Here is a 22878-nt window from a genome sequence, read left to right as displayed (position 1 = left end):
GAGGGCTATAACCTCTTTCACAGAAATAGAACAAAGGGGAGAGGAGGGGGAGTAGCTTTATATGTCAAAAACAGTTACGTTGCAGTAGAAATGCAAGACTGTAATCCGGGAAACCAGCTTGAAAGCATCTGGATAAGAATCAAGGGAACCGGGACTCAAAAAGATCTTGTCGTGGGTGTCTACTACAGACCTCCGAGTCAGGATGAAGGACTTGATGAAGCCTTCTGTCAACAGCTGACCAAACAGGCACAAAGAAGAGATATAGTAGTCATGGGCGATTTCAATTATCCCGATATCTGCTGGAAAACAAACTCAGCCAAGAGTACAAAGTCCAACAAATTCCTCACTTGCCTTGCAGATAATTTTATGGTCCAGAAGGTAGAAGAGGCAACAAGGGGATCAGCAACTCTTGATCTAATCTTAACAAATGTGGAAGACCTGATCAATACAGTTGAAGTGGTTGGATCCTTAGGGGCAAGTGACCATGTGCTCCTGCAGTTTGCAATACAAAGGAATGCTGAAACTAAGACAAGTCAAACACGCATTCTGGACTTTAAGAGAGCTGACTTCCAAAAAATGAAGGAATTACTGAGCGGCATTCCATGGACGCCGATATTAAAAAACAAGGGAGTTAAGGATGGATGGGAGTTTTTCAAAAGTGAAATACTCAAGGCGCAAATGCAAACAGTGCCAACAAAGAAGAAAAATAAGACACGTGCAAAGAAGCCAGAATGGATGTCCAAAGAACTTCTAACTGAGCTAAAGCTCAAAAGTGACATGCACAAGAAGTGGAAAAGGGGAGAAATCACCAAAGAAGAATTCAAACGTATAGCCAACACCTGTAAGGAAAAGGTTCGCAAGGCTAAAGCGCAAAATGAGCTCAGGCTTGCCAGGGACATAAAAAACAACAAAAAAGGCTTTTTTGCTTACGTTGGTAGAAAAAGGAAGAAAAAGGAGGCGATAGGGCCATTGCAAGGAGAAGATGGGGTGATGGCGACAGGGGACAGGGAAAAGGCAGAACTACTTAATGCCTTCTTTGCCTCGGTCTTCTCACAAAAAGAAAGCCATCTTCAACCTCAGCAACATGGAATGGACGAAGGATTGGGGGAAATCCAACCCCAAATAGGGAAATAAGTTGTCCAGGAACACCTGGCCACTCTAAACGAATTCAAGTCCCCAGGGCCAGATCAGCTACATCCAAGAGTACTGAAGGAACTAGCAGAAGTTATTTCAGAACCACTGGCAATTATCTTCGAGAGTTCTTGGAGAACGGGAGAAGTCCCAGCAGATTGGAGGAGGGCGAATGTGGTCCCTATCTTCAAGAAGGGAAAAAAGAACAACCCAAACAATTACCGTCCGGTCAGCCTCACATCAATACCAGGCAAAATTCTGGAAAAGATCATTAAGGAAGTGGTCTGCGAACACTTAGAAACAAATGCGGTCATTGCTAATAGTCAACACGGATTTACCAAAAACAAGTCATGCCAGACTAATCTGATCTCTTTTTTCGATAGAGTTACGAGTTGGGTCGATACAGGGAATCCTGTGGATGTAGCGTACCTGGATTTCAGTAAGGACTTCGACAAAGTCCCCCACGACCTTCTGGCAAACAAACTAGTAAAATATGGGCTAGACAAAACTACGGTTAGGTGGATCTGTAATTGGCTAAGCGAACGAACCCAAAGGGTGCTCACCAATGCGTCGTCTTCATCATGGAAAGAAGTGACAAGTGGAGTGCCGCAGGGCTCCGTCCTGGGCCCGGTTCTGTTCAACATCTTTATTAACGACTTAGACGAAGGGTTAGAAGGCACGATCATCAAGTTTACAGACGACACCAAACTGGGAGGGATAGCTAACACTCCAGAAGACAGGAGCAGAATTCAAAACGATCTTGACAGACTAGAGAGATGGGCCAAAACTAACAAAATGAAGTTCAACAGGGACAAATGCAAGATACTTCACTTCGGCAGAAAAAATGGAAATCAAAGATACAGAATGGGGGACGCCTGGCTTGACAGCAGTGTGTGCGAAAAAGACCTTGGAGTCCTTGTGGACAACAAGTTAAACATGAGCCAACAATGTGATGCGGCTGCTAAAAAAGCCAATGGGATTCTGGCCTGCATCAATAGGGGAATAGCGTCTAGATCCAGGGAAGTTATGCTCCCCCTCTATTCTGCCTTGGTCAGACCACACCTGGAATCACACTGTGTCCAATTTTGGGCACCACAGTTGAAGGGAGATGTTGACAAGCTGGAAAGCGTCCAGAGGAGGGCGACTAAAATGATTAAGGGTCTGGAGAACAAGCCCTATGAGGAGCGGCTTAAAGAGCTGGGCATGTTTAGCCTGCAGAAGAGAAGGCTGAGAGGAGACATGATAGCCATGTACAAATACGTGAAGGGAAGTCATAGGGAGGAGGGAGCAAGCTTGTTTTCTGCTGCCCTGCAGACTAGGACACGGAGCAATGGCTTCAAACTACAGGAAAGGAGATTCCACCTGAACATCAGGAAGAACTTCCTCACTGTGAGAGCTGTTCGACAGTGGAACTCTCTCCCCTGGGCCGTGGTGGAGGCTCCTTCTTTGGAGGCTTTTAAGCAGAGGCTGGATGACCATCTGTCGGGGGTGCTTTGAATGCGATTTCCTGCTTCTTAGCAGGGGGTTGGACTGGATGGCCCATGTGGTCTCTTCCAACTCTACTATTCTATTATTCTATGACTTGCCTTGCTCGCCCAGGCATCGGCCTCTAAGGACCATTAGCCACAGACTGCTGCTCTTGAGGCGATTCCTCCTTCAGAGACTGTGCTTTCCTCTCCTTTTCGGTCCTCTCAAGGGGCTGAGGATGATGAGCTCGACGTCGAACGCCCCAAGTCGATTCTGTCAGCATCGGTTGTCTCCCTGGGACTCGACCTGTCTCCACCCCACGATGCATATGAGGTCGATCCGCCCTCTCCCACAGACAACATCCGTGCTTTCTCGGATCAAATGGTCAGGATGCCCTGGGGATGGAGATTAAGCAAACTTCAAAGGCTGTCACCGATCCTGTTTTCAAGAGGGTCCAGGCTCAAGCTCCCCCAGACACACTCTTGCCTTTTCTTCCCTACCTGCTAGACATAATCCAGGCTTCCTGGAAAACTCCGTCCTCGATACCGCCCATCTCAAAGATCGGGGCACGGTATCGCACAGATGAGGAGGCTTTAGAATGGCTCAAACACCACCCGACCCGAACTCGATGGTGATCAAGGCTTCCCAATCTTTGGGCCGGCAATCTAACTCTCCGGCCGACAGGGAAGGAAAAAGATTCCATGCAGTAGGCTGTAAACTATATTCCGGTGTCCTTCTGATGTGTTGAATGGCGAACTACGGGGCATGCATGGGGGCGTATCAACAAATTCTTTGAGAGAAGGCCCAGCCTTTCTTTACCAATCTATCCGACGATGACCATTCTGTCATCTCCACTCTCCAACAAGAGGCGGACTCTCTAGCTCACCATCAAATTCAGATGGCGAAACATACAGGAGTTTCGGCTGGCAAAATGATCGCTCATGGCAATTAGACAACACGCCTGGCTGCGATCCTCAGGCATCTCCTCTTCTTCGAGACAGGTTATTGAAGACCTGCCTTTTGATGCCCTTGGCCTCTTTAACATGGGGACTCATGATAAATTAAAATCAAACCATGACTTCAGGATCCTCGCATCTAAGTGTGGAACCGACCAACCACACACTCAGCGAACTCGATGGTTTCCTCAGGTACCGTCGCTTTCCTCCTCAACCTTTTTGTCACCAAGGTTTCAGACGTTCCTCCAGCTCCAGCCAGCAGGGACAGCAACAGCAGCCTCGCCGCCAACACCAGGCTCCTAAAAATAGGGGTCGAGGAACCGCCACTACCCCCCATACCCAATGTCGAGCCTGACGGCCCAGTCTCTAGGTACCGCCTCTACCTCCGATACCGCTGCCACTTCCACACCTCTGTCGAACCTCGGACCGAAACTGCCCCCCTGCCACTTCCGAGACCGTCTAGCTCCCTTCTACCACGAATGGGCGTCTTATCACCTCGGATGCCTGGGTTCTCCGCATTGTCTGAGACAGTTACGCCTTGGAATTCGAAAGCCTTCCTCCCATGGGCCAGGTTCTCTTCACCGACCCGTCACCGGAGATGTGTGCCGAGGTTGACTCCCTCCTTGCCAAGGGTGCCATTCAACCATCTCCGTTCGACCAGGACTCTCGAGGTTTTTTCTCAAGATACTTCACTGTTCCCAAAAAGGGTGGTGGGCTTCGCCCCATCCTGGACTTACGAGCTCTGAACCTGTTTATCCTCCCCTCAAAGTTCTGGATGGTCTCTGTCGCTTCCATCCTCCCGATGCTTCAACAAGGAGACTATTTTGCCTCTATAGATTTATGGGACACCTATTTCCATGTGGCAATATGTCGCTCTCACAGACGCTTCCTCTCCTTCAAAATCTTCGGTCATTCGTACCAGTTTGCAGTTCTGCCCTTCGGTGGCTTCTCGAGTTTTCACCAAGGTGGTCGCAGTAGTAGCAGCCCACCTAAGAAAACAAGGCATTATGGTCTTTCCTTACCTGGACGATTGGATGATCGTCTCTCCCGACCCATCGACTCTAGAATACCATCTATCTCTTACTCTGTCTCTGCTCCACTTGCTCGGACTTCAGCTGAACACCGAGAAGTCACATCTAACCTCGTCCAGAAAGATACGCTTCATCGGGGCTCTCATCAACTCTGTCTCCCAAACAGCCTCCTTACTGCCAGACAGGTTCCTGGCTCTTCAACAGCACCTATTGCTCCTCTTACGCAATCGCAGGGTTCAAGCCCACTCCGTTCAGGTCCTCCTGGGCCACATGGCATCTACGGTTATGGTCACGCCCTTCACCAGACTTCGCCTCAGACTTCTCCAGAGATGCTTTGTAGACTCTTTCAAACCTCTCCTAAAGTCTAAAGTTTAGGACAGGGGCCAGGTAAATGACCTTAGAGGGCCACATCCAGCCCCCGGGCCTTAGTTTGGGGACCCCTGATTTAGAACCTTTGGAATCAGAAAGGGAAAAATATTTTTCCCTATTAGTCATGGGTTTTTGCCTTTGGAAAGAGAGAAGGGAACAGAAAGGCTTACCTTTGCTCATTTCAGTGGTAGGACAATGGTGGTGAGGGTGCAAGGAATGCAGGTAGAGAAAAAAGCGGGAAAGCCCCCCCTCCCCCGGTACGCGATGACCAAGGCGGAGGTGGCAGCTAGCAGAGGTGGGAGGGAAAAGGCCCCCCACACCCATTGTGGCCTTCCCTAGCATTACCCTGGCTAAGACCCGCCCAGAGCCTCCAGAACAGCTGGCTTCAGACGCAGTTGGAGCCCACTGTGGCGATCACTGATGCTACTCCTTCCCAAACTTTGCATAGTACTTACTTATTATCGTACAATAGTGCTACGTTGTGCTGTGACTAACAGCTAGTTATAAAGATCCATACAGTTCTCCTTGTTTTTTAGAAGCTGATGGTTTTGAAATGATCTATGCCTTGGAAATATAGACTAAGCTTATTGCTCTCACTTTTATTACTAACTAGCTTGGGGATCCGGCGGTGCCCAGGTCATTTGAGAATGGTATTATTTGTCTTTCAATGTTAAGTATTCTGTTTGGAGTGGGTGAACTACAGTTCCCAGAATCGTGGCTCAATCCTCCCCAAACCCTGCCAGTATGAAAAATTGACCATTTTGGATCTGTAGCAAGCATGGTCCAGATCTGTCGTTGGATGGTCATCGCTCGGCTGCAGTGCTCTCTGGATGGGGGTGAACGACTACAACTCCCAGAGTCCCGGGGCAAGTTTCCTGAAACATCTGTCAGTATCCACAGCAGGCAATGTTCAGTCAGTGTGCCAAGTTTGGTCCAGATCTGTCATTGGCTGAGTTCAGTGGTGTTTGGATGCAGGTGAACTCCAACTCCCAAAATAAAGGCCCTTTCCCACAAACCCCTGTAGTATGTTCAGTTGGTCATGAGGCTTCTCTGTGAGAAGTTTGGTCCTGGTCCATTGTTGGTGGGGGTCACTGTTTCTCTGGATGCAGGTGAACTATAACTCCCTTTTCCCCAAACTGGTCCAATGTGTTCTCTTGGTTATGGGGACTCTGTGTGCCAAGTTTGGTCCTGGTCCATCCTCGGTGGGGTTCAAAGTGCTCATTCATTGCAGGTGAACTATAAATCCCAGTACCTACTACTCACAAATGTCCAGGCCAATTCCCCTCCAAACCCACCAGTATTCAAATCATGGCAAGTTTGGTCCAGACCCATCATTGTTTGGGTTCATAGTGCGTTCTGGGTGTAGGTGAACTACAACTCCTCTAAATTTCCTAGTAGGAGTCACAGTGCTCTGACTTGATGCGGGGTAACTACAACTTCCACCATGTGCAGTCAATCCCCAAACTCCTGCAGTAAGTTTAGTTGCAGCTCAGTTCTCTGTTTGTTATGCAGTCAAATTTGAAAGGGAAGGGCAGTGGGCGGGGCCATGCAAATTCCACACCAATGGAGAACCCTGGGATGCCTGCCTATGATGGAAGAAAAAGCAAAATGTAGGATGAAATGGTCCCTAAATGAAAGCATTCCCTGGGTGGTGGGTTGTAGTGTTTGGGGAGGACATTGGTAGGGGGTTGGGCTATATGTTCATGGCGCTTGCTGTAACCGAATGTCAGTGGAAAAGAGTGACTTGCTGGCTTCTCAGCCCTGGGAACTGTAGCCTGTTTGTGGATGCCAGAAGTCGTCTGTGTGAGCGGACACCCGTGCCATATACACACATATGGGTTTTCACTTTTATTATGGATTTAGATTTAGATTAGATAGATTAGATTAGATAGATTAGATGTAATTAGATTTAGATATTATACATTTTTGTATGCTATCAATCTTTCTTTGTTTCTTTATAAACTTGTTTGTTTAACCTGTTAAAAACTACAAGCCCTGTGGAAATTGTGAATATGGATGCAAAGTGGTGATGACCTTTATTGCAGAATGGGGTTTATCTGGATAGCCCTTGTGGTTCCTTCTAACTCTATGATTTTATGCTTATTTGAGCTTTCCACTCATTTTCTGTGTGAGATATATATCCTTTGGATCTCTTGAGTCCAGGCTTTGGTGAAAAAGAAAGTTAGAAGAGTAAACAGCTGGGGCTTAATTCAACGCTAGCTGGAGAATACCTTTCAACTTAGAGATCAAATTCCAATGTAGGAAAAGTCCTGGTGGGTCTATATATTACACTAATGGGTACAATGTATGGCATAGAGCTGAGCCAAGCAAAGAGTAGGCAAGACTAAAACAAAGTGAGATGTATTTTGTATTTACCCCATAAAACAGTGACACTTTATCTAGTGTTTCTTCTTACAGTTATGCATACAGTCCAGCAGCCTTCAGGGAGCAGTGCAGTTCAAAGCAAAAGATTTCTGGCCATTGAAGCACAGCTCCATTTCATGCAATAGCTTCTCAGCCTGCAAAACACATCTTACTTGCTTGCAGGGTATTTTAAGGTCAAGGTATTATTTGAATGCCTTTAAGCACCCTCTTATCTCAGGTCATTGATAGAAAATAACAGCTGAAGAAGCTTATGAGGAATTCAGTGGACTGGAGGTTTCCCATCTCACCAAGGCAGTGGTGGCTGTTAAATCAGTATAATTGCCAGCATTGCATTGGCCACTGGAGTGCTTGTTATGGAGAGGAAGTCAAAGAAGAGAGGCATTTCTGCAATCAGAATTGACCAGCTCATAAAAACACTTTTCTGAGAAGTACACATTGGGAACAGGTTTTCTTCTTGCGTGGTCACTGGAATTCGCACCTGTGGTATCTCCTATATCCACACAGCTGTTTCGGATGATCTATTGCAAAGCTTCGCTCAATTGAGGACTCCAGCCCCACCCCTCCCCGTTAGTAATAAAGCCAGGCTGCGGGGCTTGAGGCCTTAGTTTCTTTTGTCTGCGAAAGCAGCAACATCGGATTTATTTACATGGTTTGACCTAGGACTCCTTGATTTCTCTTTGGACTTTGCTCACCTCAGGCCAATATGGCAGCCACTTCGGCCCTTAAGTGTATAGGATGTGGGGGGAAAGCTATCCCAGGGAGACCCCCATCCCTTTTGTGTTTTGTGCCACCGGGGAGACCAGTGGCTACCTCCCACGTTCCCGCCACGCCTATAGAGGCGCAGGCTGCTATGGATTCAGCCCTTGCGGCTGTAGAATCATCTTCCCCCTCAGCTGTTGCTTTTGCGGGAGGAAAAAAAGGGGCAAAAAGGCTCTCTGTCCCTCTGGCAGATGCAGCTTTCAGTTTCCGGCCCCTCTGCGGGGCAAGGCCTTCCGTCTCGGGTTTCCTTTCCCGTGCCAGCTAGTGCGTGGCCGCTAGAGCCCCCAGTCCTTTCGCCACTGCATTTGCCAGAGCAGGCAGGGGGCGTGTCTCTCCCTACCATGCTGGTGCCTCCCTCAGAGGAGAGCAAACTTCTGGCCGCCATGCCACCTGCTCGAGCAATGGCTTGCAGGGGCACTGGGGCTCAGCCCCTAGAGGACGACCCCCTGGAGGGTCCCTCTGGTTGCCCTCCACCTTGAGTGGTGCCTCATCATCTGGCTCAGCCAGCTTTACCTCAGACTGGAAGTATGTTTCCCTTTGCTCCTTCTCAATCTGTTTGGCCAGCCACACAGCAAGATGGCTGGTATTATTTGCCTCATCCCCCAGTCCCTTCTTATTAACCACATAATTTTGAGGGCCACTTTGTTCAGTCTAACCAGTTCAGTAATTTTACTGCCCCTCGTGTACCTCAACTACCAAATAATGACTCTGATTTAGATCCTGATTCTTCTGATAATGAGGAGGACACTTTAATGCAATGTAGCACCTCTCCAGCTTCTACTCCACAGGATCCCTCTTCTTTTTCATCATTAATTCTTCATTTAGCTCACTCCCTTCAGTTGCCTACTGTATCTTCAGCTGATGATCCAGTTGATGCTGCTTTTGTTGATCAGGAGAATACAATAAATCAAGTGCCTAGTACTGTACTTCCTGCACTTCATTATTTGCTAAAACTTGCAAAAACTCAAAGTGGACTTTCATCTTCTGTACCTCCTGCGTCTAAATGCATAGACAGTCTGTACCGTATATAAATACTTCCTCAGCACAATGGATAACTAGGCCTACAAAACCTAATTCAGTTGTAGTGAAGATAGTGCAACCTAAGAAATCTAAAAAACTGCAATCTGCTCCACCAGACAAGGAGGGCAAGAAGATAGATGGTTGTGGGGCAAAGGTCCTCACTGCTGCCAGCTTAATTACCAGAATGGCTCATTACCAGGCCTATATGGCAGCCTATCATTCTTACTCATGGGACACTTTAACATCCTACTTGGACCTTATTCCACTGGAGCATCAACAACTCCCAAAAACTCTTCACCAGGAGGGACTCACTTTGGCACTTCATCAGAGGGATTTAGCTAAACATGGGGCTGACACAGCAGGGAGAATGTTTGCAGCTGTGACAGCTATTTGCTGCCATGCTTAGCTAAGATCTTCTATGCTGTCTGAAGAAGGTAGAGCTATGGCGGAAGAACTGCCAATGTCAGAGAACAGTTTATTTCATCTAGACACGGATGCTGAGTTAAAAAGTACGCAAAAGATCCAAAAGGCAGTTCAAAAGTTTGGATTTTCTCAATCAGCTGCGGTTTTGATGGCCAACCCCCCAACCACTCTATAACTAGCCTTTATGGCCTGCTCCCTTTTGGCCTCTTAAGGGACAAAATCTGAGATTTTCAGTCCCGGTAGATGTAACTCTTCAACCAAGGGACGTCAGTTAACTAAACGAAAGCAGTAAGATCAGGTTCGGCTTCGTTTTTGATGACCTATCCCTTTTTCTCTGGGTGATGGTACTTCTCCTTCTTCACTGGGTAAACCCTGCACCTCTTCTTCTATAACCCCTTCCCCTGTTTTTGGAGCTCGTTTAGCTCCATTTGTAGAAGCTTGGTGTGCCATTACTTCAAATGCTTGTGTGTTACAAATTGTAGATCATGGTTATACTATTGAGTTTTCTGAACAGCCCTCAGTGGGAACTCTTCGAGTTACCCCTCCCTCTTCTATCCTTTGGCAGGAAGTTCTTACTTTACTTGAGAAAGCGGCTATAGCACCCCTATAGAGATGTTTCCCTATTCTTTTTTCTCTAAATATTTTTAGTCTCCAAAAAAGATGGAGGTCTCCGTCCTATTTTGGATCTTAGAGGGCTAAATGCGTACATTATTTACGTCGTTATCGGATGGTGACGTTATCAACCATCCTTCCCCTCTTGTCCAGCAATGCTTTGTTTGCGAGCATCGATCTTAAGGATGCTTATTTCCACGTTGCATTTAGACAACGAGACCATAGATTTTTTGTTCTTTTTGACTAATGTCAAGCTTTTTGTTTTTTGTACTCCCCTTTGGCATCTCTACAGCTCCCAGGGTGTTCACCAAGGTGATGGCAGTGGTGGCAGCTCACCTTAGAGAGCACAGTGTAGTGGTTTATCCCCACATCGATGACTGGTTACTGGTCGCTAGAACAGGTGAACAATTGCAAAGCAATATTCAGTTTACTTTGTCGTTACTACAGAAATTGGGGCTTATTATCAACAAGGACAAGTTTCATCTCCAACCATGCTAGACTACCCAGTTCATTTGGGGCTGTTTTGGATTCTCAGTGGGCAAGAGCATACCTGCCAGACGACAGATTCCGGAACTTACGTACGTTGGTTCTTCAAGTCATGCGAAAGCCATCCGTTCAAGCCAGGGATGTCCAGTGCCTCTTGGGACATATGGCTTCTATTATGGGGGGTAACCCCTTTTGCTTGACTACGTCTTCTACCACTTCAGGGCTGGTTTATCCAGGCATTTCATCCTTTATGCAACAGCCCCAGCCAACGTTTGCTAATCCCTCTGGCTGTAAGTCAGTCTCTTGAGTCGTAGACTCATCGATCCAACCTTTGTATCGGAATTCCGTTTCACCCTCCAAAGCCTTCGATACTGATAGCAACCGATGCTTCCCTGACAGGTTGGGGAGCTCATCTAGACAACCTGACAACTCATCGTTCGTGGTCTATGGCGGAGGGAACAAAACACATCAACTATTTAGAACTCCTAGCAGTGGAAAGAGCACTCCACTGTTTCAGCCATCTAGTTCAAGAACACGTGCAACTCGCCATTGACAACACTACCGTCATCATTTATGTCAACAAGCGGGGCACGTCATCTCGAGCTCTAGTGTCCCTTACTCTCAGAATCTGGAACTGGTGTATAGCCAGGGATGTTACGATCATAGCTGTCCATGTCCCAGGCAACGAGAATTCTCTAGCAGACTCTCTCAGTCGGAAAACCTATGCTGACAACGAATGGTCCCTTCATCCTGCCCAGGCGCAAGCACATTTTTTCACTTTGCAGACCCCCCTAGCGGACCTTTTCGCTTCCCCTTCCAACACGAAATTCCAGTTTTATGGGGCACGGCTTTGGCGTCATCAGCAGCTGGGGTGTTTGGGGGACGCTTTCCTCCTGGACTGGATGTCAGTGCCCCTGTACATCTTCCCACCACTTCCACTCTTGTCCAGGGGGATTTCTCATCTTCAAGCAGAGCAGGTCAGCTGTATTCTTATAACGCCGTGGTGGCCTCGCCAACCATGGTTTGCCACGCTCCTCCAACTAGCAGGAGACAACTGCGTTAGGTTGCCACTCAGACCAGATTTACTGACTTCGAGCTCCACCACAGTCCCCTATTCCCAAATTACATGTTTGCTCCTGATGGCATGGCGGATCTGACCACATCTTTCCTTGAGACAGTGAAAACCATTTTGGATCTTGCCCTTTGGCCTACCACGAAACATTCCTACTTCTGCAAGTGGCGTCGCTTTTGCATGTTTGCTCAACAGCAGGGAGTTCAACCATTGTTGGCACCTACTCCTTTTCTGCTCCAGTTTTTAATGTCTTTGTCTGGCTCTGGACTATCCTTATCATCACTTAAAAGTTTATCTGGCGGCTATAGCATCATTTAAAAAAGAACACTTTCTACCTCCTTTTTCTGATCGCCTGGTGAAAAGGTTCTTGCAAGGCTTCAAGAATTTTTGGCTGCAAGTTCGTCCCGTGCCTCCCTCTTGGAAACTGGAACTTGTCCTTTCAGCTCTAATGAAACTGCACTTTGAACCTATGGCCACTTCAGAGATACGTTAACTGTCCTGGAAGACGGCCTTTTTGGTGGCTATTACATCCACTCATCAAGCCAGTGAGCTTACAGCCATTCAGGTTGACGATCCCTACCTTAAGTTCCATAAAGATAAGGTCATGCTTTGGACAGACATTCATTTTTTGCCTAAGGCTGCATCTCAGTTTCACATGTCTCAGGACATTGTGCTTCCAACTTTGTTCTCAAATCCTTTTACACCTCTTGGGTGCTTGTTGAACCTCCTCGATGTGTGAACGGCTCTTTCTTTTTATGTACATTGCACAACTCCATTGCGGAAGTCACCAAGACTGTTCATTAAGTACCAAAAGGACGCCATAGACCTTCCAGTTTCCACTCAGAGACTGGCAGCTTGGATAGTTTCAACTATTGGTTTGGCTTATGAGATGGCAGGACTGGACTTACCTGTTCAGATCCATGCACATTCTACCTGAGCAATGGCTGCATCAATGGCATTCTTGCATGGAGTGCCATTAGATGGCATTTGTCATGCGGCTATCTGGTCGACACCACACACTTTTGTTACTCATAACAAATTGGACTTGGCCGCCAGGAGGGATGTGGCTTTCGGAAGAGCCATTTTTTTCGGCACTGGCATGACGTCCACCATCCGTCAGACAGCTCATTAGTCTACCACAGGTGAGAATTCCACAGTCACCACGCAAGAAGAAGGTATGGTTGCTTACCTGTAACCGTGTTTCTTCGAGTGGTCACCTGTGGAATTCGCACAACCCGCCCTCCTCCCCATATCTGTCATGCCTAGTTGTGACTGCTTTTCGTGGTAAGGAACTGAGGCCTCAAGCCCCGCAGCCTGGCTTTATTACTAATGGGGAGGGGCGGGGCTGGAGTCCTCAATTGAGCAAAGCTTTGCAATAGATCATCCGAAATTGTGTGAACGCAGGATACCAAAGGTGCAAATCCACAAGTGACCACTCAAAGAAACACGGTTACAGGTAAGCAACCATACCTCATGACTGTTATTGAGGTTTCTGCTTTTTGTCTTTTGAGGGAATACATTTTCAGCTTGTTCAGAAGGAATGGGATAAGTTTCTTAGAGGATTGAGACCAATCATTTGTGCTTTGGATCCATTTTTGAGAACAGCAGAGGGAATGGCTAGAGCAGTTCAGATTCTGAAAACCACTTCAGATGAGAAACTGGTTTTGTAGTTCGAGAATACTTGTTGCAAAGTGGTTGATTTGACCAGTTTTGAGTAACATCCTTTTCTAAACAAAGAAATGCCCATATTAGGTACATTAGATAATACATCTCAACTAGATTAGTGCAGAACGTTCCCAGCGAAAATTGTTTAGAAACTACAAGTGATGTAGGTTCTAGATCAGGTATGGGCAAACTCAGGGCTATGGGCTGGATGTGGCCCCTTGGGCTCTTAATTCCAGCCCTCCTCTTTATCACCGACCTTCAGCATGTAGCCCACCGCATCCCCATGCTGAGAGGAGGGCCAAGGCAGAGACGTGGCTGCTGAGAGCTCTCTGGAGCTCTTGGCCGCCGCGTGTCTCCCTGTCCTCTCAACATCCTAAGAGGAGGGTTGACACAGTCACACACTTGTCAAATTCTCCTCTCGGCGGGAAGACATGGTGGGCCGCTACATTCTCCTGCCAATAGGAGGACCCTGCAAAGCCTTGGGCATCCATGTGTGAAACTCTCCACCCCTCCCAGCCTGGCTTGTAATGTGGCTACCACGTTAAAGTTTGCCCTTGCCTGTTCTAGAATAATCTCTGGTGCTCGTTTTACTATATATTACATTAGCATTGCACTGGTTATTTGTTTGTTTCTGGGCTCAGTTCAAAGTCCAAGTTATAAATTATAAAGCCTTAAAAATATTAGATCCAGGATATTTGAAGGACTGTATCTTCTGACATGAACTTAGCCATCAACTGAGTTCATCTTTAATAACCCTGCTTTACATTTCACCACCAAGGCAGATGTGATTGCTGATGATATTTGGCCAGCCCCTTTTAATGATAGTTAAATTCCTTGGTTTTAGAAACAGAAGATGGTATGGAAATGTTTTGAAACTTTCTGTAAAACCTAAACACAGTTTCTACTTTCTTCATTGTAAAGAAGTAGAAGTCTCAGTAATTCAAACTGAGTATGAGTTGGCATAAGTGAATCGACAGGTTTCATAGAAATGTAATGCTGTTCAATGGGGAAACGTTGCACCTCCAATCTGATACATAATTATCCATGAATGAAATAAGTGTTCTTTCATAGTTTGGGACTTAATCCTTATTTATATATCGCTTTGCATATACACAAATTTTATCTTCTTTTGAAATATATGTTACAGAATCTGCTCCTGGTTCTCCTCGCACTGTTAGTCCTGTGCCAACCAAGAATGAAGAAGTTAGTAATCTCAAGACAATGCCCAAAGGGCTTTCTGCTAGCCTACCAGACTTGGACTCAGAAACTTGGATTGAGGTGAAGAAGAGACCAAGGCCTTCTCCTGTCAGACCCAAGGTAGTTGCTTAATTACATTTGTTACATACATATTAAGCTGTCTTTACTGGTTTTCTCTCAGTTGTATTAAGCGTAGTATGTGGAAAGGTGTTTGTGATTCATGCTTTTGAATTATAGGCTGTTTTATTGGGTTTCCTCCCAAAGAGTAAAGAGCAGTTGACTCAGATACTGTAGACTTCAGAGTAATGTTGGGTTTCCATTCTTAAGTTACCAGACTTGCTTAGAGGACTATCTAGTTAGAGGGCTAAGGAATGCAGTATTATACAATATGAACATGTGGTGAGCTGGACTTCAAATAGTCAGGTTTGGCTTGGTTTGTTCAGCTGTTTTCTTGAGGTTGAACGTTAGATTTTACTTTCTTGCCGCAGTTTTGCAGTATCAGATCCCTAGTTAGAAGTAATGTTGTTTAAACAAATATTATCTTGACAATATTACTAATTTTGATACAGAAACTAGAAGAATCTAAAACACCACTGAAACAGAAGGACCAGGATGAACCTGAGGAGCTGGATTTTCTGTTTGATGAGGAGATGGAACAGATGGATGGCCGTAAAAACACTTTCACTGATTGGTCAGATGAAGATTCAGACTATGAGATTGATGACAGAGATGTGAACAAAATTTTGATTGTAACTCAAACCCCTCCTTACCTACGGCGGCACCCAGGAGGAGACAGAACGGGCAACCACACATCTAGGGCAAAAATGAGCTCAGAGTTGGCCAAGGTGATCAATGATGGACTGTACTACTATGAGCAGGACCTATGGACTGAGCAGTTTGAGCCAGAGTATTCTCAGATAAAGGTAAGAACTAGGGCATCAACGAGACCAAGCAAAGATGAGTTGTTATTTGAGATAGTAAGAGGCAAGGGAGCATGTGTACTGTGTCTCGGTCATATTTTTGGCACAACAGCGTGTTAACTTTTCAGAGCTTTTCAGAGCACAGTTACACAAATTGTGAAATAATTTGCCACCAATCTATGTGTGTGTGTGCAAAGTATCCCATGTTATAGATTTAGTATGGTACTACCTACCCTCAATACATTAGCATCAAAACAGCATAAAAGATTGGTTGTATCATTTCTAGCATCTGGTACCAGATAGATAACGAAACCTGGTTTCTACTCTATATTCTTCTACAACTGATAGGAGCAAAGTGTGGCTCTGTTAGATGTTGTTGGATTTCAGATTCCAGCATTACTCCCTGCTGACCATGATGGTTGGGGCTGATGGGAGTTAACCGTGCAACATCATATGAACATCTATTTTCTTCAGTCATTATTGTACATATAAATTGAGAATATGAGCACAGTATTGTTCACTAATTGTACACATTTCCCTGAGCTCACTGTTGCTTCTAATTCCCTTTGAAGTTTTTGTGCCTGTAGCGTTACAGTATTACATACTCTGGTGCCTGTTGCTCCTGTCATGCTAAGCCTGTTATTTCCCCCTGAAACATTTTCTGTGTCGTACTTCAAACATTGCTGTTACATTTCATTCTTAAAGTTTTCTTGTAACTTGAGCATGATTAAAATACTTCTTTGTGGACTCTTCAAAAATTCTATAGAAATGTATATATAGTTGATTCAAACTTTTAAAGCCGAGGGCTAGTTCTCATTCCCTCAGACTATTGCATGGCTGGACTATAGTTTGGGAGAGAAAAAAGACGAATGAATTCCTGTGCAATAATGCACATATCTTATTTGTAGTACGTAATAACATGAAAAAACAATACAATATTTAAAATGAGGAACAGATTTAACAAACATAAACTTAACAGTATTTTAATAGGAAGAGTGGGCCTGCTTTTGACTGATGAGAGAGTCAAGTTAATTAGGATTGTTGTTGCTGTTGTATATCTTCAAGCTGTTTCAGAATTAGGGCAATCCTAAACCTAAAGTTTGAGATGGAAGCTGGGTAAATGACCCTGCAGTAGACTCAGTTAACTGGAACTCTCAAGCAACCAGCAAAAAAGAAAAAAATTAAATTAAAATTAAAATCAGTTTCAGCAGAAATGTAAGTTTAATATTGCCGTGCCACATAATGAGTAAGCCCATGCTTTTAAAAGTTAAAAAAATTATGTTAGTGAAGTTCATTAAATTGAAATTTTTATTGATTGCCATTTAACAAAAATTGCATACTACATTAACAAAGCTGTTTTTATAGTACAGTTAAACTGTTATATTAAGTTTGTCTTTATTTGTCTTTATTTGCTTTTAATTACCGTATTTCAGTATTAATGTCAAGTCAGTACAGAGTTCATGGTGTGGTATACTATTAGTCAGGCCTATTTTTAAGAATTACTCTCAAGCAATCAGAAACTAGATTTTTCCTGCATCTACCAATCCCCATGGATGTCGGTTAACTGAGCTTCTACTGTAACTTGGTTTCAATCTGCTAAACAAACTGCTCAATGCATTTTTTTTCAATGAACATTGAGGATATAATTGCAGAGTGAAATTATCCTTTTCATTTTCTAAACTCTGCCTAGAAGTTACCAAGACGACATAAGCATCGTTAAATATTAATTTATTTTCTGCAAAGAGATCATGTATAGCTTTGAATGTTACCTTACATAACTTCAGCATCTTTTATATCATTATTCCCAGTTGTGTTTTTCTTGGTGGGTGCCTTTGCAAGAACATTGAATGACTTGCCAGATCCATATATCCCGGAGTGTGTCAGATCAAATACCTGAAATTATTATCAGTTCTCTAGATCAGTAGTTCCTAACCATTGGTCCTTCAGTTGTTTTGGACTTCAACTCCCAGAAATCCCAGCCATCTTACTAGCTGTTAGGAATTGTGGGGTTGGGAAATTGCTGTAGATCAGAGTTTCTCAAACTGGGCTCCTCCAGATGTTTTAGACTTCAGCTCCCACAATTCCTAACAGCTGGTAAACTGGCTGGGATTTCTGGGAGCTGAAGTCCAAAACAGTTTGAGAAATACTGCTCTAGATAAATCCTTCATTTTCTCTACATAAACATCTTCAGAATCAGGATCTCACTGAACACACAGACTACCTCTTCTTTGCCTTGGTTTACTCCCCACTTGTTTTATTTGAATTAGAAAGAGGAATATACTAACATACATAGAAAAGTAGAGAGTTTTCCATTACATGAAGAGGGCGCGAATACAGCTGGAATTGATGTTTTACTGTGTGTGTAATCCCTGGGAATCTACTTAATGAGGAATTTGACACTTCGTGTCATTATGCCTTTTCTTGAAAACCAGTTGGTAGAACACTCTCGGAAACCCTGAGTGAAATCCTTGTCAAGTCCTAGGAATCAGACAAAGTGAAAGGATAAGAATAGTAAAAGAATGTATCTGAACATGTAGGAATTATATTGTTTTACAGTATTTCTACCCCATTACATCTTGTAAAATCTCTGGGTATTTTACAATAAAGTTAATTGAACATTTAAAATGTAGAACAATAAAACGGTAAAATTTAATAGAATAATTTAAACTCTCTAAAAGGATACACAAAAAGTTGAAGCTAATACGAAAGTATTTTGGAGCATCCTTGGAAACCTGTATAAGGGGAAATGCAGCATGTAAATCATGTTTTTAAATCTCTTTATTTTAGAGGTAAAGGACAGCCCACTAGTAGTTGTACTTCCTGAAGAGTGCAAAGACAGTCACTAAACATACATCTGCAGCTTGAATTTGCTTAGATTACTTATGATCATCAGTATTCTGGTGGTACGTGTTAAGATTAGGAGCTACAACTGCTGTAAAGGCTCGGTTCATTCTGACTGATGTTTCGGGGAAGAAAAGATGTCCCTGGCTTTATATTAGCATGTGAGAGTTAACATGTTTTCCATATTATTGGACTTTGTCCCATCTGTTCTGGCCCATAGAGATTCCCATTCCTAGTGTTAGCAGGGAGAGTTTCATAACTTAACCTATTGCTTTTTGACAGAAATAAATGCTCTCCATAATGTTACTTTAATTTTGGGGGTTAATTGTAATTTACTGAAGGATGTCCACTAAAGTGAAGCCTGAAATTACAAGTCTGTAGGTATTTCCTCAAACAGTCTCTTGTGTGCTTTCAAATTGTTTTTGACTTACGTGATTCTAAGATGAAACTGTCATGGGGTTTTCCTGGCAAGATTTGTTCAGAAGGCAAAGATTTGCCTTTGCTCTTGCGTTATTCTGAGTCTGAGAGTAGCACTTGCCCAGAATCACACAGTGAACTTCATGGTTGAGCGGGGATTTAAACTCTGGTCTCCAGAGGCTCAAACCACTACACTGGCTCTAAATGACCTCTAGACGTGTGTTAATGTCTGTGCCCTTTTCAAATGCAGCAAGAAGTAGAGAACTTCAAGAAGGTTAATATGATCAGCAGAGAACAGTTTGACACACTGACTCCTGAGCCGCCAGTTGATCCCAATCAGGAAGTGCCACCTGGACCACCCAGGTTTCAGCAAGGTAAGAAGTCAAACAATTTGCAACATCCTGTCTTACCAAGATTCAGTAGAGTTCGGTGGCACATTTAAAGTCTAGCTGGTTTATGAAAACCTGAGCCTTTTTGGATTCTGTCCCATAGTCTTACATGCATGACGTGTTAGCCCAGTGTTGAGGGTTGTGTGTGTGTGTGTGTGTGTGTGACTAGTGTGGTTAGTTGTGTGACTGTAAATTCTGAAGCTAACCAGAAATTCAATGAGGATACTACTGTCAGTGACCGTCCTTAATTTTAACATTTCACTTTTTTTGCCGGCTAGAATCCTGTAAGTGGTATATGCAGGTGTAATGTCTGCATATGTCTTTTGTTTTGGCTATTACAGCCGTTGGCATTCTTATTTATTTATTATTTATTACAGTATTTCTATCCTGCCCTCACCCAATAAGGGGACTCAGGGCAGCTCTTTTCCCCCTCCCTCGCACTGATTAAATTTTGAACCAGTTGTAGTCCTCCTCCCTCAGCTGTTCTGTGCCTGGTATCAGAGAAGCATCTGACTGTCCCCACAACCAGGTGTGAAATGATTGTGTCCTCTGCTGATGTCTGCTAATGACATTTTAGTAGACATCTCAAAACACTTCATGAAATTGCTTTGCATTCAATCTTCTTCTCTTCTTGAGGAAGGGCCAGAAGGTGGAATTGTGGACTTTAGAAGCAAAGGTTTCATGGTTCCCCTCTCTCCCTCATTACAGTTCCTACAGATGCTCTGGCCAACAAACTCTTTGGTGTCCCTGAGCCTTCAACTATTGCACGATCGTTGCCAACAACTGTGCCAGAATCCCCAAACTACCGAAATGCCAGGACCCCCCGAACTCCTCGCACACCTCAGCTGAAAGACCCCACACAGACGCCTCGGTTTTATCCAGTGGTTAAGGAAGGCAGGTTGATAGATGCCAAGGTAAGATCTACATAGTGAAGCTTGCCCTGTGTATGTACATATTAAAATGTGGTGGTTGATCGGAGATATTTATGGCTCTGGTTTTCTCGACTGTGCTGACTTGAGGCTTTTAAGCAATGTAATTAACCACAAAGTAGAGAAATCTCACCTGAGTACTGCTTCTTGTAGACACCCCGAAAGAGGAAGACACGGCACAGTTCAAATCCTCCCATGGAATGTCATGTTGGTTGGGTGATGGATTCTCGGGAGCACAGGCCTCGAACTGCATCCATCAGGTACTAGAAGAGTTTCAGGATACTTTCACTCCTATAGATTATCAACGTCTGACAATTTTAGTGCTTTCTCAAAAACACAATGCACATCCATTTTTGGAGATTCATCCTTTGGAGCATAGTTGGCCATTCTTTTCTTTTTTTAAATAAATTGAGCAGTATTGCTGATGCAGTTACTAACATAATGTTTCCCTTTCTTCAGTTCCAGCCCCTCAGAAGGCACCCCAGCTGTTGGCAGCTATGGCTGCACTCCACAATCATTGCCTAAATTCCAGCACCCTTCACATGAACTTCTTAAGGAGAACGGCTTCACACAACATGTCTACCACAAGTATCGCCGGCGCTGCCTTAATGGTGAGTTGTATAACTGAAGTTGTTCTATAATTGAACTTTAGTTCTAGCCTGAACTGATTGTCTTTCAATTTGTTTAATGTCGAATTGGACTTGTTGGTATTGCTTTTTGTAAGCATTTTGTTTGAATGATCTGTGCACACCATCAGCATATCCTGGAATATGGGCATGGGGTTCCAGTGATCTGCTGATTTCCACAGCTGTTTATGAAGCTATATCTTTGTTATCTAAGGGTGCTAGTAATCCATGGCAGCTGAAGGTCAGCGGAAGTTACGTAAATACGGCTGCAGTGTTGAAAACAGCAGCATGTAGTGTGATAGGTTTTTACTTTAAATCAAAGCTGAACTCTTGTCAAGGCACAGGAATTTGGTGACATCCTTCTCTTGATTTCAGGGCAGAATCTAGTATTTTAACTAACATATATCCTAAATTTATTTTTATGGTCTTTTCCTCTTTATTGCCTTGGCAGAGCGGAAGCGACTGGGCATTGGTCAGTCCCAGGAGATGAATACGCTCTTCAGGTTTTGGTCATTTTTCCTTCGTGATCATTTTAACAAGAAAATGTATGAGGAGTTCAAACAGCTGGCTTTGGAAGATGCAAAAGAAGGGTACAGGTAGGTTTATGTTTTAAGAGTGGAAAGGGGAAATGTGAACTTAGATCACGGAGTGGATTGCTGGGCCGTCTTGGACCTTGACGTAATCTTTAGAATAATCATTTATCCGACATCATAAAGAGAAGGAATGCCCATTAGAAGGTTTGTGTGAGGTAGATTGCAGGGACTGAGAGAAAAGGTGCTGAGCTTGGTCTCATGGTCTTGCAGGTACGGCCTGGAGTGCCTTTTCAGATATTATAGCTATGGACTGGAGAAGAAATTCCGACCTGACATATTTAAGGATTTCCAAGAAGAAACTATAAAGGATTATGAAGCTGGTAAGAAATTTTTGCTGGTTACATTCATTATTTACAGGGCTTCCCTGTGTGATTTTCTTGTGCCAGTGAACTGTGTACAATTAAGACAAGATTCATCTTTACCTTCAGTTTTATATCATTAGTTACCTCTGCTCCCATTTCTCCTAGAAATGCTCACCAGACAATTCCACCATGCAGAATATTGTAGTTATAAAGAGTTGTGTTTAGTTTTTCTGACATTTGGCTGTATTCTCGGTATTTCATCAATCATTCTAGCCTTTAGTAAAGTTAAGGTTTTCAGTCGTCGTCGTCGTCGTTCCCCCCCCCCCCCCCCATTGAAATGATTTGGGGAACATTCTTGTTAGACTGTGTGACTTTTGACTCTTCTTTCCTTGTTATAATAGGGCAGCTTTATGGGCTTGAAAAGTTTTGGGCCTTCTTGAAATATTCCAAAGCCAAAAATTTGGACATTGATTGCAAACTGCAAGAATACCTCGGCAAATTCCGACGCCTGGAAGACTTCAGAGTAGATGTGAGTAGATACTACAGCTCTTGTTAGATAAATGGTGTTCTTCTTTGTAGTCTCTGTGAAATCACACATATGGGTCTTGTGCACAGGCGCTGGTCATCTCGGAATTCTCTAAAGCTTTAAGAAACCTTTTGGTGGTTTCTTTCATCCACAGTGTTAGTAGCATCAAGGAATTTCTCTTAGATGAATTACCTCATGAAGTGTTTGACTAGGACGAGCCTATTCTCCTGCCTACTCTTGCAGTTTTATTTTAATGTTGGACCTTCGGTTTGTATGATGTCTCTTCGGTTACTCCTATTTGCTGGTTTTTCCTGTGTTTGGCTCTGACTACTTTGACTATTCTTTGGCTGCCCTTCCAGCCTTTTTCAGCATTGACCTTGGACTGGACTGACTACTCATACTATTGCCGCTCCACTAAGTTTGGGACTTACTCCTTCTCTGTACTTCTTTTACTCCCCTGCTTTCTATCGTGGTGTCTACTTTTAAGAAATGTGCGGTGTGTGAAGGAAGGCTTTCAGACACTGATGATCACTCAGTGTGTATGCTCTGCTTGGGGGAGACTCATGTGGTGAGGATTTTGCCAGACTTCCACTCCCCAAGCATGGAAGAACATAAAACTCTTTATGTTTAGGCGTTATGGCCTCGCCTTCCCGGTCAAAGAAATGGGCAGCATCAGAGTTGCTGATGGCTGCCGCAGCCCTTGAGCCTTCAGAAACGCGCTGGCATTGGATCCGGGTGTAACTCCTGCGGCTCTCACTGAGA

General features: G+C 44.3%; 1 protein-coding gene across 8 annotated transcripts in view; it reads left to right on the top strand.

The window, feature by feature from the left end:
• larp1 (La ribonucleoprotein 1, translational regulator) overlaps window positions 1-22878 on the top strand; it is a 112126-nt gene that overhangs the window by 74247 nt on the left and 15001 nt on the right. For all 8 annotated transcript variants that reach the window (XM_062970242.1, XM_062970241.1, XM_016995075.2 and 5 more), the window contains exons 10-18: window positions 14524-14693; window positions 15143-15496; window positions 19002-19125; window positions 19849-20054; window positions 20223-20329; window positions 20529-20680; window positions 21147-21291; window positions 21499-21608; window positions 21992-22119. In XM_062970242.1, the coding sequence (XP_062826312.1) occupies window positions 14524-14693; window positions 15143-15496; window positions 19002-19125; window positions 19849-20054; window positions 20223-20329; window positions 20529-20680; window positions 21147-21291; window positions 21499-21608; window positions 21992-22119 (1496 nt within the window). The remainder of the gene's footprint in view (window positions 1-14523; window positions 14694-15142; window positions 15497-19001; window positions 19126-19848; window positions 20055-20222; window positions 20330-20528; window positions 20681-21146; window positions 21292-21498; window positions 21609-21991; window positions 22120-22878) is intronic.

The sequence above is a fragment of the Anolis carolinensis genome, chromosome 2 (genome assembly GCF_035594765.1).
Source record: "Anolis carolinensis isolate JA03-04 chromosome 2, rAnoCar3.1.pri, whole genome shotgun sequence".
Classification (NCBI taxonomy): Eukaryota; Metazoa; Chordata; class Lepidosauria; order Squamata; family Dactyloidae; genus Anolis; species Anolis carolinensis.
This window is presented reverse-complemented; position numbering and strand designations above follow the sequence as displayed.